Here is a 14661-nt window from a genome sequence, read left to right on the forward strand (position 1 = left end):
GATTGGATCTTGGACTTTGCACTGTCCCCCATTTCTCATTATTAACATGTGTTGATTAAGGGGGGGAGATCACCACCCTAAACTACCTGTCCTGGTTGAGTGATTTCTGCTACTGATGTTGATGTTGATGGCGGTGACATGTCTAAAAAGCCAGAATTATTTGGTGCCCAGGGGAGAAAAAGAAAGAGGAGGAAGAAAAACATGAAAAAGATAAAGGTAGCAAACTGGCTTCAGAATTGGAGTAGTTTCGTAACTTGCCATCAAGTAACATGACTACAGTGCAACTTCTGACTTTCCTATTAGAGCCCTGCATGGGCCAAAAACTCCAGCCCTAGCCCGGCCCCGGCCTGTAGTGTTCAAGCCCTAGTCTGGCCCCAGCCTGACAAAGTCTGCAATTTTTCAGCCCAACCCAAGACCAAGACCAATGTCACTTTAAGCTCTCTCTGATGCGTGTTCTCTCTGGTACATGCAAACACACACACACACACACACACGGTCAACTGTCACATCTAATACACGCATACATGTGTAGTTATAATATTTATAATATAATCAATATAACAATATTTCATACAGTGGCCTATGTGTGCTCTGCAGGTATATGGGAAGTTAAATGATCCCGAGTCCGACCCAAGCCCAATCCAAAAAAAAAAAAAATGGCCCAAGCCAGCCTGAATCGACTCAGTGTGTTGGCCCAATGGATTTGCAGACTTCTCTTTCCTATATGGAAAGCTTGTAGAAATCTATCCTAATGTGTGAGTAGCTTTGAGAATTTTTGCTACTCTTCCCATAAAAGTGGCTGTTGCAGAGAGGAGGAGCATATCTGAGGTCTACCATGGTGCAAAAGCATCTAATTCGACTTTCTATACTAAGCATATACCACCAAGTTTCAGAACAACTATCATAAGATGATATAATCAATGATCGCACAGCAAGAAAAGCTAGAAGGGTCCAATTGTAGAGGATGACTGTAGTTTCAATGACTTACCTTTTTTATTTATTCAGATTTCTTAAGTTATCTATTTTTCTATATATACAGTGCACTAGGGAAGCAGAATGCCTACAGCCCTCTGTCTGATGAGTGGATACCCCTTCTCCATACCAAGCCAGAATTCACTGTGTCTGAGCTGTAAAGCTCAGCCTCAGAGTGGAGTCAGATATCATCTCTATGAACCGGTCCTCTTTAGCAGAGCTGAAATCAGCAGGTGCTACTGCATTTGCTGGATCTGTCACCCAGTCATACTGAGTACTGTTTGGGAAGTATTTTTGAAAGAATCCTGTCAGGGAAGAAATGTGCTCCTTGAGACATGAAATCGCTGTGGTGGCTCCAGAATCACTGATTTCGACAAATTCACTCAGATTCTCAAAGAATTCAGTATTTCCTTGATCAAGTCACCTGCCCCACATCTCAAGCTTTCGAGTGAATGCACTGATCTTGTCGGCCAAGTGAGGAAGGTGCTTGTCTCTGCCTTGAAGCTGAAGATTTAATTAATTCAGCTTTCCAAATATATCGCTGAGCTAGGACAATTACATCAGAAATTGTTCATCACTAAACTTGCTTGCAACTTCATGCAGACGCTCCTCCTCCAGAAACACCTGCATTTGCTCTCTGAGCTTAAAGACTCACAACAACACTTAACCTCATGAAAGCCACCTAGCCTTGCTATGAAACAACACAGCTGAATGTTCAGCTCCCATCTCCTCACAAAGTGCAGAGAACAGCTGCCACTCTCACGAGTCTTGTTTTGATGAAATTGGCCATGCTAACATCAATCAAAACCTCATTTAGGTCAGGGCTAATCTGTCTTGATGCTAGCGCTTCTCTGTGTATGACACAGTGCATCCATTGCACATTTGGCGAGACCCTCTTGAATAGTGCCTGCAATCCCTTCGTTTTCCCTGTCATGGTCTGTGCACCAACCGTTCAAACGCCCACACAGTTCTCCCATTTCAGCCCATGTTCTGTCAGGTAACAGTCAAGAAGCCTAAACAGTTCATCAGCTGTCACTGTACTTGGGACATACTGCAAAACAGGAAATCCTCACACAGTGACTCTGACGTGACAAAGTGAACATAAGCAATAAAAAAACAGTCTCTATTGCTTTCAGTAGCCTCGTCCATTTGTAAGGTGAAACATTTGTCTTTCAGTTTTTCAATGAGTTGTTCTTGAAGGTCATTTGAAATGTTGCATACATGTCATGCAGCTGTGTCATTGGACAGAGGGACAACCTTCAATTTTGCGGCGCTTGTCTCACCAAACATAGTTGACACTATACTTAAAGCTACGGGAAGTATGAGCTCCTCTGCATTGCTCTGTGTGGTTTCTTGCACTGGGCTATTCTGTATGCAACTTTGTATGATGCCATTAGTGCTTTGTTTTTCAGTGATGCAGCTTTTACAAAGCAATGTTCCTGCTGACGGTATGCACTAAGTTTTTCTGAAAGAACGTGTGCGGCTTATTGATGTGATGGGTATAATGTCTCTTAGTGTCTTCTTAATTTGTTTGGTCTCATACTTCAGCTGTCAGAGTTTTCAGACATAAAATATACACTGGTCTCTCCTCATCTCCCACTACATTCACTGTGAACCCAAGAGCAAGATAAGCGTCATCAGATTTTCTTAGCTTGGTTTTTGGTTGATTACCATCAGCTAAGGACTTGGGTCTTGTTTGTTTCGGAAGCATCGCCTGTCTTTCTTTTCGTCCCTGTCAAATATCTCTCCGTTCTGTAAACCTAGACTCTGTCTCATGAAAGCAGGTTTTGTTGATTGTTCTGCCGTGAAAAGATTCCAACGTCAAAACAGTAGTTCTGCACTACATTCCCCTCTGGCCATGCCCTCCCTCCCATCATGCCTCTGTGCCCCCAGAGGGAGCACACCACACACTTTGAGAAACGCTGATCTCTATGAACCTTTTCAATTGGCTCTCACTTCCTGTCAATCCACTGAACAACAGTCAAGTTCAAGTCAAGTTCAACTGTATTATTATGTGTATTCAAATACAATGACATTCTTATTCTCTGACTCTCTCTACCTTAACACAAAGGATTCACCCCCCCCAAAAAAAAACAAGACTACAGATCTACTTAGACTATGTACACAGAATTCATGCATATAGAAAAGTGCACAATAAGTTCTGCTAGTAAAGGGTCAAGTAGTAAATGTTCTACTTGCTATGGACTCTGATTCCACCTCTGTGTTTCTACTGCTGGACCTCAGTGCAGCCTTTGACACCAATGATCACTGTATGCTATTAGACAGAATAAACTGTAATTTTGGTGTCTCTGGTTTAGCTCTCTCTTGGCTTAAGCCTACTTACCTGGAAGAACACATTGTGCCTGCTATAATAATATTACATCAAAATTATGTGACGTTAAATATGGTGTACCCCAGGGCTTGGTTATTGGCCCTCTGCTTTCCTCTCTTTATATTTCGCCTCTCAGCCAAATTATAAATTTCCATTGCTATATGGGTGATACTGAGCTCTATGTGCCTATAAGCGTCCATGATCATACTCAAATTACTAATCTAGAGGTCTGCTTGGCTGATGTGAAAAATTGGATGTCACTAGATTTCCTGCTTTGAAATTCAGATAAAACTGAGATGCTGGTCATTGGCCCTGCTAGACACAGACACCAATATGTTCAAGTAACAGTAATGCTCACCAACTGTGATTTCACCAAGTGTGGCGGCCAAAAGTCTTGGTGTTTGATCCCAGCGTTTCCTTTGATAAATACATTAAAGAAATCACCAAGACTGTTTTTTTCACTTAAGTAATATAGCTAAAATTCAGTCTTTCCTGTTTATGGCTGACACATAGACTCTAATACATGTATTTGTTTCATCCAGACTTGATTACTGTAATGTTTTGTTTTCAGGTCTGCCACATGCTAGTGCTAAACATCTTCAGATGGTTCAAAATGCTGCGGCTAGAATCCTAACTAAATCTAGAAAGATAGAGAAAAGAGAGAGAATACATCATATTACATCAATTCCTGCCTCCTTTCATTGGCTTGCTATCCATGTTAGATCCGACTCCAGGGTGCTACTGCTGACTTATAAAATCCTAAATGGGCTTACCCCATCAAACTGTTCTGATCTCCTTAAACCATATATTCCATACCAAGTCTGTGAAAGTTCTCATTCATCCAGGTCATAATTATCCAAAGGAATTGAATCAAGTGCAACTGGACTTGGTTATATATCCGTGAAGACGTTTCGCCTCTCATCCAAGAGGTTTCATCAGTTCGTGCCTTTCTGACTAGACCAGCTAGTCTGACTGGCTGGTGATGAAACTCAGATATTTAGGCTCTTTGGAGTCGTTATCAGAGCTATTGATGTCAGTGGCTCTTTTGTGTTCCGATGTTTAGCAAACGTACACATTTTGGAGAGGGTGGCTAGATGGTTTGAAAGAGGGGTGAAGGAAGCCATCCATGCGAAACTGGAAAAACCATCCCTCAACAAAGGAGGAGGTCTGCGACACCACCTATCTCCCACTTACAATGCCGTCCTTTCATCTCAACTCAGGAGACTCAAAAACTTAGCCTCCAAGAACAACAGTCGGTCACTAATGGCTCCAACGACTCATGACCACTGAATGGAGCACTAACGAAGTCGAAACTAACACCTCCAATGACTGTCGTTGCTAATTAAAAAGAAGTCAGCTGGTGGCAGGGCCTTTTCCTATCAGACCCCATTATTGTGGAATAACCTGCCTGCTGCTGTCAGACAATCAGTTTCTGCTGAGTCATTTAAATCCACACTTAAAACTCATTGTTTCGACTTAACCTGTGCTTAGTTGTCTTTAAATTGACTACTTCATGAGCTGTACTGCATGGCAGGTCAGTTTCTGTCAGTTTCTGAATATAGTACAGCAGTGGCAAACAATGTTCCATGGAGAGCCATGTGTATGCAGGTTTTCATTCCAACCCGACTCCACACCAGGTGATTTCACTGATACACTCTTCCTCATTGGTTGAAGGGTTGCTAATCAGTGAAATCACCTGGTGTGGAGTGAGATTGGAATGAAAACCTGCGTACACATGGCTCTCCATGGCACATGGCTAGCCACCCCTGATATAGTACCAAGCACTGTTCTGCTGATGAAATTATAGAGTATAGAATATTGATTATTGCTACTGTTCTCTTCTCTCTCACATATGTTCTCTTTCTCTGAATGATGTCTTCTCCTGTCTCTTCTCCCATGTATGTGAATGTTGTGATGTGAGTCTCCCATGTGCACATGTAGTCTGTTCTCCTGCCAGGTTTCCATGGTGATGGTGGTCAACACGTGGATGCTGCTTGGCATCCTCCTCATCACCTTCTTTATATCTCTTATAAATCCATATAATTTTGTTATCCTATTTCAATGTTATATCCTTATATCCTCACCGATGTGTGACTAATGTTTTTTCTTGTCTCTTCTCATGTGTCTCCAAATGGTGTGATGTGAGTCTCCCCTGTGTGCATGTCTGTCCTCTTTCAGTATTGTATTGTGTAAATTGTGTTCTATTATTTACACACAACATCCATTGCACATCTGTCCCATCTGTCCATCTTGAGAGAGGGATCCCTGCTCTGTTTCTCCCTATTTTTTTCTCCCTGTTAGAGGTTTTTCTTCTTTTTTTTAGGGAGTTGTTCCTCATTCGATGCGAGGGTCTAATGACAGGATGTTGTATTGCTATTAAGCCCCCTAAGGCAAATTTGTCATTTGTGATATTGGGATATACAAATAAAATTGACTTGACCTAACATTCCCTTGAGTCATACATATACTCCCCTTTTTCTTCAAAAGCCTATAAGAATTTGACAAATTGAGTTCATTGAAAACCTTCCAGGCATGTTACAAGGTATCTAAGGAAATGTCATACTCGATATTGTTCCTTATCTACTGTATAATTTTGTTTGATAAGGCTAGTAATATAAGAGTCTCACAACTGCAAGACTTTTGCAGGTCCTGCCATTTATTTTGCAGTATGGGACGTCTCATGCCTTGCTTTGGGCAAGCAGATGAGATTGTTATGGGAATTTACTGACAGAGAGTGTAATTGATGATGTTATGTGTGGGATGTTTTCATTAATATATGACAGACACTGTCAAATCTGCAGTTAAAGGCAAAAAAATACCCCTTTTTTGTTTTCTTTAAATAATTTTGTATGCTTCTGAGTGAGAGATAACTGAGAAAGCTGTCTTATTAACTTTTACCATAGTATGAAAGACGTTTTTTGTGAAAATGCCTACAAATGTTTGATTGATCAACCAGATCGCCTTAGTAAGCAAAAAAAAAAAGTACACACAGATCAGAAGGCCTCTCTACAACTCGCAATATCAATAATGAACCCATACCTAGTGTTTATAGCGCATAGCATAATGTCATTCTTGTGTCATTGCCTTTGCTGTTCTCAGCATTCCAGTCATCCAGCAGAAGGTTTTAAAATCATCAGGCAGCAAATTTATAACTACTGCTTTGCATAAATCACAATATTTCAATACTATAAAGATGAGTAAACAAAAACCTGCACATTTGTTTAATAGAATTCTGTGGTTATTGTAGACAATCGTTTACTAGTAATGCTTAAGCTGAGCAAGCATAAAGTTGCCACGGTAGCTCCCATTGCTTTTCTCCTCACCTCATTGTCCATTCTGCTTCATCAACAGACTATTGATCCTTTTTTGGATGGTTATTTTGCATTTTTATAGATAACGTTGCTTGAAAACTGCTGGAAGTATTCACAGATTGTATATATCTTAAACATTGCCTGTCTGACAAAAAGTGAAAAATTACCTCTGACGCTCCCAATAAGTAAAACAGTGCCCTAGCCAAAAATGGGCTGCTGCAATGAGCATGTCATATAGAATAAATGGATTATTTGATAATGCATTAAAACTAAAGAAATAGAAGTATCTGCTATCGAATGGGTTTGCAGTCGGAGCAACTAATGACTCTTGCTTCATAAGGGTTAATTGGAGACATGTTAATATTGCTTTTATACTTCTGATCTATGTAATTTATTATGTGCTGATTATTTTGTGATTTCCATAAAGTTGAGGAAGAGTATGAAATGTAACTGTGATTATTCCTGCAAGAGCAGACATTATCTGCAGCGTTAAGGTATAATATTGAGTCAAATACAGGATTCGCGTTGGTACTGCATATCTCTGTAATGAAATTGAATAGCAATTTTCAACCAAAGATGGATAAAAGAACAGTGTTCAACATTGTCATATTTTGTATGCCTGTGAGTGCTGCCTCTACTGTAGTGTGTTTAAAACAAAAAAAAGTAACTTGTCTTATCAACTGTATATTTACCTATTTTTGTTTTATTTATCTTTCTTTTAAGTATTAGTTGTGAAGAAGGGATGTGTCATACCTTAATGCTTTAAAGCATTCCGGTCTGTATGAAATTGGTGGAGGTCGAGGTGAAGATGGAATCTAAGAGGGCTGCCTGTGCATCACTGAATTTACATCCTGTTGTGTTAGTACGGAGATGGCACTGACAGAGTTAGAAATGTTCAATTTGACAAGCTTCTTTCCTGACACTAAACACCAGCATTGGTGGGACCCAAGACTGATGTGTTTTGAGTAGCGATAACATTTCACTTTAGCAGTGGTCACTGTTGCACCTTTAAGAGTGTCAAAACAACCATTTTAAATGTGTGAAATATCTCTGTGAGCAGACACTTTTTCCGTTTTGAAATCCTATAGAGCTACTAAGTTGTTTGAATTTGCTATGCACTAATGAGCCAAAACATGATGACCACACACGGGTAAACTTAATAATGTTGATCATCGCCAAACATGGGCACATGTCAAGGTGTGGGTAGAGTAGATGGTAAGGGAAAAATCAGTTCTCGTAGTCAACATGTTGGATGCAGGAAAAACGGCGAGAAGTAAAGACTTTGACAAGGGCCAAATTGTTATGGCCAGATGACTGAGTCAGAGTATCTCTGAAATGGTAAGGTTTGTGAGCTGCTCCTGGTCAGCAGTGGTGAGTACCGACCCAACAGTGGTCTGAAGAGGGACAAACCACAAACCTGTCACAGGGTGTTGGGCACCCAAGGCTTATCAGTGTGTGAGAGCGATGAAGGCTAGCCCCTCTGGTCTGAACCGACAGAAGGTCTACTGTGACACAAGTCACAGAAAATTTTAATGCTAGTTATGGGAGGAATGTGTCACAACACAGTGCACCACACCTTGGTTTGTATAGGGGTGCGTAGCCGCAGACCGGTCAGAGTGCCCATGATGACCCCTGTACCCCGTCGAAAGCGCCTACAATGGGCACACATGCATGGGAACTGGACCTTGGAGCTGTGGAAGAAGGTCACTTGGTCCGACGAGTCCCGTTTTCTTTTAGATCATGTCGATGGCCATATATGTGTGCACCATTGTCCCAGGGAAGTGATGGCACCAGAATGCACTGTGGGAAGACGACAAGCCAGTAGAGGGAGTGTGATGCTCCTGGCAATGGTGTGCTTGGAAACCCTAGGTGCGGTTATTCATGTGGAGTTTAATTTGACACGTGCCACCTACCTAAACATCATTGCAGATACACCCCTTCATGGCAAAGGCATTCCATGATGGCAGCGACCTCTTTCAGCAGGATAATGTGCCCTGCACACATTGATCGGGAATAGTTTGAGAAACAGGATGAAGTGTTCAAGGTGTTGCCCTGGCCTCCAAATTCTCCAGATCTTAGTCCAATTGAGCAGCTGTGGGATGTGCTGTACCAACAAATCTGATCCATGGCAGCTCCTCCTCGCAATTTACAGTACTTGAAGGATCTGCTTCTAATGTTTTGGTGCCAGATACCACAGGACACCTTCAGGGGTCTTGTAGAGTCCATGCCTTGCCGGCTCAGCTCTGTTTTGGCCACACACGGAGGAACAAGAGCATATTAGGCAGGTGGCCATAATGTTTTGGCTCATCAGTATATATATGACAAGGAAATATTTTTAATTTTTCTCAAATTCAGACTACTCTTTTTCCTTTTTTTCTAATCAGCATTCTTCATCCTTGCAATCTTTATATTAGGAAAAGAAAATCATCCTACTGAGCATGAAATCATAAGACGTTATAAAAACCGAATGAAAGATGTCTGGTCATTGTGGGACTGCCTAATGGTCATTAAAACATCCAGTGACAAATCCCTTAAGAAAAATGTAACGATAGGGTCATGTGATTTAGCTTTTTTTTTAAATAGAGAACCATAACATAACAGAAACCTTAAGTGTATTTATTTTCTAGGCCACAGTATGACAGTAGTTGGCGAATAACGCGGTCTGACATGTAAGGCTCAGAGTATCAGGTTTTGCATAATGTGCTATGACACAAAAGCTCCACTGGATATCATTTTCGCTTGGGGTATGTTCCGGGGCCACAACACGTCAGATTTTATGAAAGCAGCCATTTCTACACGTCCTTAGAGGGTGGCCCTTCTTTAGAGGTGAGAGGAGGTGCCAGTGTCTGGAATTGATACACAGCCAATTTTGCCCTGCTGAATCATAAGACGGCTGCCATTCCAGCTCATTAACTGCTGAGTGTACGTGTCCATGTATGTGTTTGTGTGTGTGTGTGTGTGTCTGTGTCTGTGTCTGTGCACGTGTGTGTGTGCGTGTGTGCGCGCGCATGTTCGTGCTTGTGTGTGTATGGGGGGGGATGCTGAGATTGACTAAGAACAGGAGACAGCAATACCAGAATGAGTGTGGAAGATTGCCTGTTTTTTCCTAATTGTTTGTGGCAAACTGCTGCCTGCCAAATTATAGCACACCTGTACAATGCTTCACCATGTATAATATTATGTTCTTGTTTTTCAACTGCTAATTAACTGCTATAGAACCCAATATATTTTCATGACCTAGTCTCTTGACGTCTGAACAACTACTCTGTTGATTTGGACTTATTTGTAAAGTTTGAGAAAGAGAAACATCCAAGGCCATCCAAAAATGAAAAAAAAACTGAAAAGAATTCACTTATTTTTAATTTATTGCTGTTGTGTGTCACATTTTTATCAGGTTTCACTGATTTGTGTTCATAAATAATTTCCACCCCTGTCACCTGTGTTTTGCTTGAGCAATTTTGAAGATGTTGAAGATTCAGTTCTTGTTTAAATGTAATTAGGTCATAGGGCGGCATGGTGGTGCAGTGGTTAGCACGGTCACCTCACAGCAAGAAGGTCCTGGGTTCGAGCCCCAGGGTTTCCAACCTTGGGGGTCATCTCGGGTCGTCCTCTGTGTGGAGTTTGCATGTTCTCTCCTTGTCTGTATGGGTTTCCTCTGGGTGCTCTGGTTTCCTCGCACAGTCCAAAGACATGTTGGTCAGGTGAATCGGCCGTACTAAATTGTCCCTAGGTGTGAATGTGTCGGCCCTGTGATGGACTGGTGTTTTAAGTCTCCAGGATGTCTCCCTGCCTGCCGCTGGGATAGGCTCCAGCATCCCGCGATTCCAGTTGGGATAAGCAGCTTGAATAATGGATGGATAGGTCACTAATTAACTCATTAGCAATTTTATTTTAATTTTAAGTTTTTGAGTCAATGCGAATGACCAACAAATCATAACTGTGATGATAAAGGGGTGTCTAATTATATTTGTCCCCACAAAAAAAAACAGTGGTTACGTGCTTAGTCAGTGCACAATGGAAGTGATTTCTTCTCATCCAAAGGCGTTTAAGTGCCCTCAGCCCTCGACTTAATTTTTGGTACTCAATACAATGTTTTCTCAATCTTTGAGTTCACTTGACAACACCATTTTCACAAAGTAATGTGAGCCTTAGACAGCACATGATAACGGAAATCATGATGGAGAATTGTGATTGTGTTCGTCATTTAAGGTTTGAGGCTATAACTTGCATACTACCAGATCATTACACAACTTAATTACTTTAAGCTGCATAGAACTTAGTTGTATGTAAGCAAGCACTTAAGTACATTTAGTATTCCTTAATGCAAGCCTAGATGATGAAATGCAATACATGCTTTCCTCTTGCATGTGCAATGTCAGGTTGTGAGGGACAGTTGCAACATGAGTAAATGGTGCCACAGTTTTTCGAGCAAATTGCAGTTATTTTGCCAAGAGGATAAATTACCATGAATTTGAACTGCATGCCCCTCCCTCTTACTGGGTATTTCTCTGTCACACACATTATACTTGTGAACATGCACACACGTGTACACACAAACACATAAAATATTCTAGAATTACCCACGTTCTTTAATCTTCCCTCAGGGATATTTTTTTCATCCTATAATATAAATGATGTGAATTTTATGTTTGAATTATAAAAAACAACAACAGTCATACAATGAACACAATGATTTACATTGTGTAAATGGAATAGAGGATGTAAAATCAGAGAAAAATGCAATGAATGAACAGGCTAATATTCTACATTTATGTGTCCTAAAATTATATATATATATATACACACACACACACACACACACACACATTGAACATTTTCAGAAATTCAGAACCAATGCCAACAACTTCACCTATTTCTTATTTTTTTTTAATTATTATTATTTTATTTTATTTTTTTCAGAACAAGAGCCTGAAAAATAAACTACTCTCAGGCAACAAACTCTGTGATGCCTACGCAGAAGAGGTAAGGCTTTTTAATTAGAATTATTATTCAAATGTCTAGCTTCAGTTTTGACTATATCAATGTCGGTTAATTGCACCAGCAACAGTAGTAATTTACCAAAAAACCAACATTTTGTTCAAACGACCAATTTTATAATTTACAAATTAAGCTGGAGGTCATTTAGGTGGCATTATCGCCTGTTGCCATGTCAACAGAAGCAATTGTGTGGCTGTCAAATTAGAAAAAGCACTTCGGAGCCTTTAGCTGATCTTTATACTGCCTCTATTGCCCTTGTTGCTGATCCTTGGCTGGGTTGTAATTAGTCATGCAGGATCCTACAAGGCGGCTGCTTTTGGGGACAGCCTTTTGAGATGCCTAAACCGGGCCAGGTGGTGCTGGGTGATTGCGACCTTAAATGCTAATGCAGTTTGTGTATAAGCATGTGTTGTAGGCTTGTGATGTAGAATTACCTGGCAGAATTGATGCAACCGCTGTCAACTGACCTGAGCACCTGTGGAGAATCGTGGTATTACAAACAGCTTGACAGATGGTTTCCTTGGTGTGAGGATGCCCAGTTGTGATTGCGACACCCTGTTTGTGACTTTTCCAAACACTAAGATATTATATTTAGCAAAGATGTTGCCCTGGTAATTTAATGAAGACATTGTTGTTGTTTTTCCATCCTTAATTTAAACAGGTCTCATTGAGATCAGGATCTCTTTTTAAGGGAGACCTGTGTACAAAAGAAAAAATAAACATATACAGTTTGAGCATAGACAGACACGCAGATAATTCCCATACATAGATTATACATATTACACAGTTAATAAAATCATTTGCAAGAGTGACTGCAAATACATAAGTAAGACCTTTTAAAATGTTCAAGTGAAATAAGAGAATGTAGCTTCACATTTTTTTGGAGCTCATTCCATTTGTATGCAGCAAAGTATTTGAACCCACTTTTTCCAAGTTCAATGTGAACAAGAGGTATACAGCTAATGTTAAAATGTCCTGTGACCTGACATTGTAAGCGCTGTATTTAAATGTAAAGAGAGAGCAGAGGTAACTAGGGAGCTTTTGCAGTAGAGCCTTATACATAAACAACATACAATGCTGCTCCCCTCTGTTTGTTAAGGAAGACCATCCCACCTTTTCCTATAAGATGCAATGGTAAGCTAGAAATGTATAACCCATGGTGAAGTGTAGTGCACTCTGATACATGGAATCAAAAGGCTTTATGGTGGAGGGAGAAACATGCATATATACAATATCACCATAATCAAGTGCAGACAGGACTGTAGATTGTACAATAGTCTGTCGACTAGCAAAAGAGAAACATGATGTTGTATGTTGAATTGTTTGCATGACGTGGTGATGATAGACACAATCAAGCCACAAAAAAAAAAAATACATATATATATATATATATATTTTTTTTTAAGTTTGAACATGATGAGATTGTCTAAAGTTCTATATGTACAAATCGAAAGAGTCCAAAACAGAGAAATACCATGCATGATAAAAATTTCACACAACACTCATATACTCACAACACACCAAATCCTGAGAGATGAAGAAGCACACATTGCCAAACATACACATAAATTTAACAGCATGGACACATACATTCAGTAACAACCACACACACACACACACACACACACACACACACACACATTTACATTCTCAAGCCGTTCCAATTATGCAGAATTATGCAGGCTCAAAAGTTACAGGGGAAAAATTTAACTCAGTTTAAAAAAATACAATTATGGTGGTGGATTTGATACAATGGAGAAGGCTGTTCCGCAGTCTGATGGCTGCACCGCAAAAAACCCAATCTCGCTTAAGCTTCAGCTAAGAGGTCCATTTCAAAGGATCTAATTGTCCTGCGGATGTATAGCTACCATTCGTGACTTTTACCCATCGATAATTCATTATTTTATCCATTTTAACAGTGGCAGTTCTGATGGACAAAGTTACAGTGGAACAATGTTCCAATACAGTTTGACATAGGAGGCAGAGAAAAATAAACCTGTTGTAACTGATTTACTTGGACTACCGACAAGGTGTAGCAGCCCTTGTCGCACACTTGCCTCAGCTCACCAGTAAACAGTTCCCACCCTTGTAAAAGTGGAATCACTGAACCAAATCTATCTCAGGCATTATTAAAAACAATTACAAACTACTTCAAACTGTATCGCAACAATACTCTACAGTTATGTTGATTGTTTGCCCAACAGAAGCAACTTCACATCGGCATCAAGTTTCAATGTTTTTTCCTGCTGGGGTTGTTTCCAGCTTGTACATGTTTGCTGCTGCACCAATGTTTGTCCTTCATGGTCAAAAACCCTCAACAGCAGTATACAGACACTGGAGAGCGTCTCCAACCACTTTATATATGCCAGTTAGTATTACGTAAACTGACTTCACTGTCCAGATGGATAAAACAACAATTCTTAACCAACAAGTCACAGATTTAGTTTTAATAAGGGCTTAAAAGTTCAGCAATACAGTACAACTAAAGGTTATCACATTCAAAAAATTGATAACATGGCAGAATCTCAATTTTAATTCCTAATCCAAACCAGAAGCCAGTAAAGGGAAGTGAACATGGGGTTAATGAAGTCTTCCTGAGGCCAGTCGACAGTAGACTGTCTGAACTAGCCCCAGATGGAAAAAGAGAGGAATGACTAATGAAATTACACAGGGGATCACAATAGTTCAGGTGAGTGTAAATGATTTTGTGGATCACTTTCATCATATCTTAGAAGGATGTTAGATATGGTGTTGTTAAAAGATAGCCCAAGAAGGTACTCATGTCATTTGCAGAAGGACTGTTTTTAATTAATGGCTCCCACGACTGATGACTATGTGTCTGGTCAAATTCCTTTGATGCAGTTAGGGTTTCCTTAAACCTTACATGCTTGGTTTTTGTATGTTTTGAGGATGTCCTCCAACTCTAGATCTCAGTAATAAATTGATAGTTTTTTTTGTTTTTGTTTTTTACATGTCACCTGGATCCACAACCCTAGTTAAAACATGCCTGCCCTCTATCATCTCCCTGATAACCTCCATCATCAACTC

The 14661-nt window shown here is 40.2% G+C and overlaps 1 protein-coding gene across 1 annotated transcript in view; it reads left to right on the top strand.

Annotated features, from left to right (window-relative positions):
• Window positions 1-14661, top strand: part of luzp2 (leucine zipper protein 2) — a 260639-nt gene that overhangs the window by 178735 nt on the left and 67243 nt on the right. The window contains exon 6 of the mRNA XM_056279165.1: window positions 11536-11598. Coding sequence (XP_056135140.1) covers window positions 11536-11598 — 63 coding nt within the window. The remainder of the gene's footprint in view (window positions 1-11535; window positions 11599-14661) is intronic.

Source organism: Lampris incognitus, chromosome 4 (genome assembly GCF_029633865.1).
Source record: "Lampris incognitus isolate fLamInc1 chromosome 4, fLamInc1.hap2, whole genome shotgun sequence".
In the NCBI taxonomy this organism is placed as follows: domain Eukaryota; kingdom Metazoa; phylum Chordata; class Actinopteri; order Lampriformes; family Lampridae; genus Lampris; species Lampris incognitus.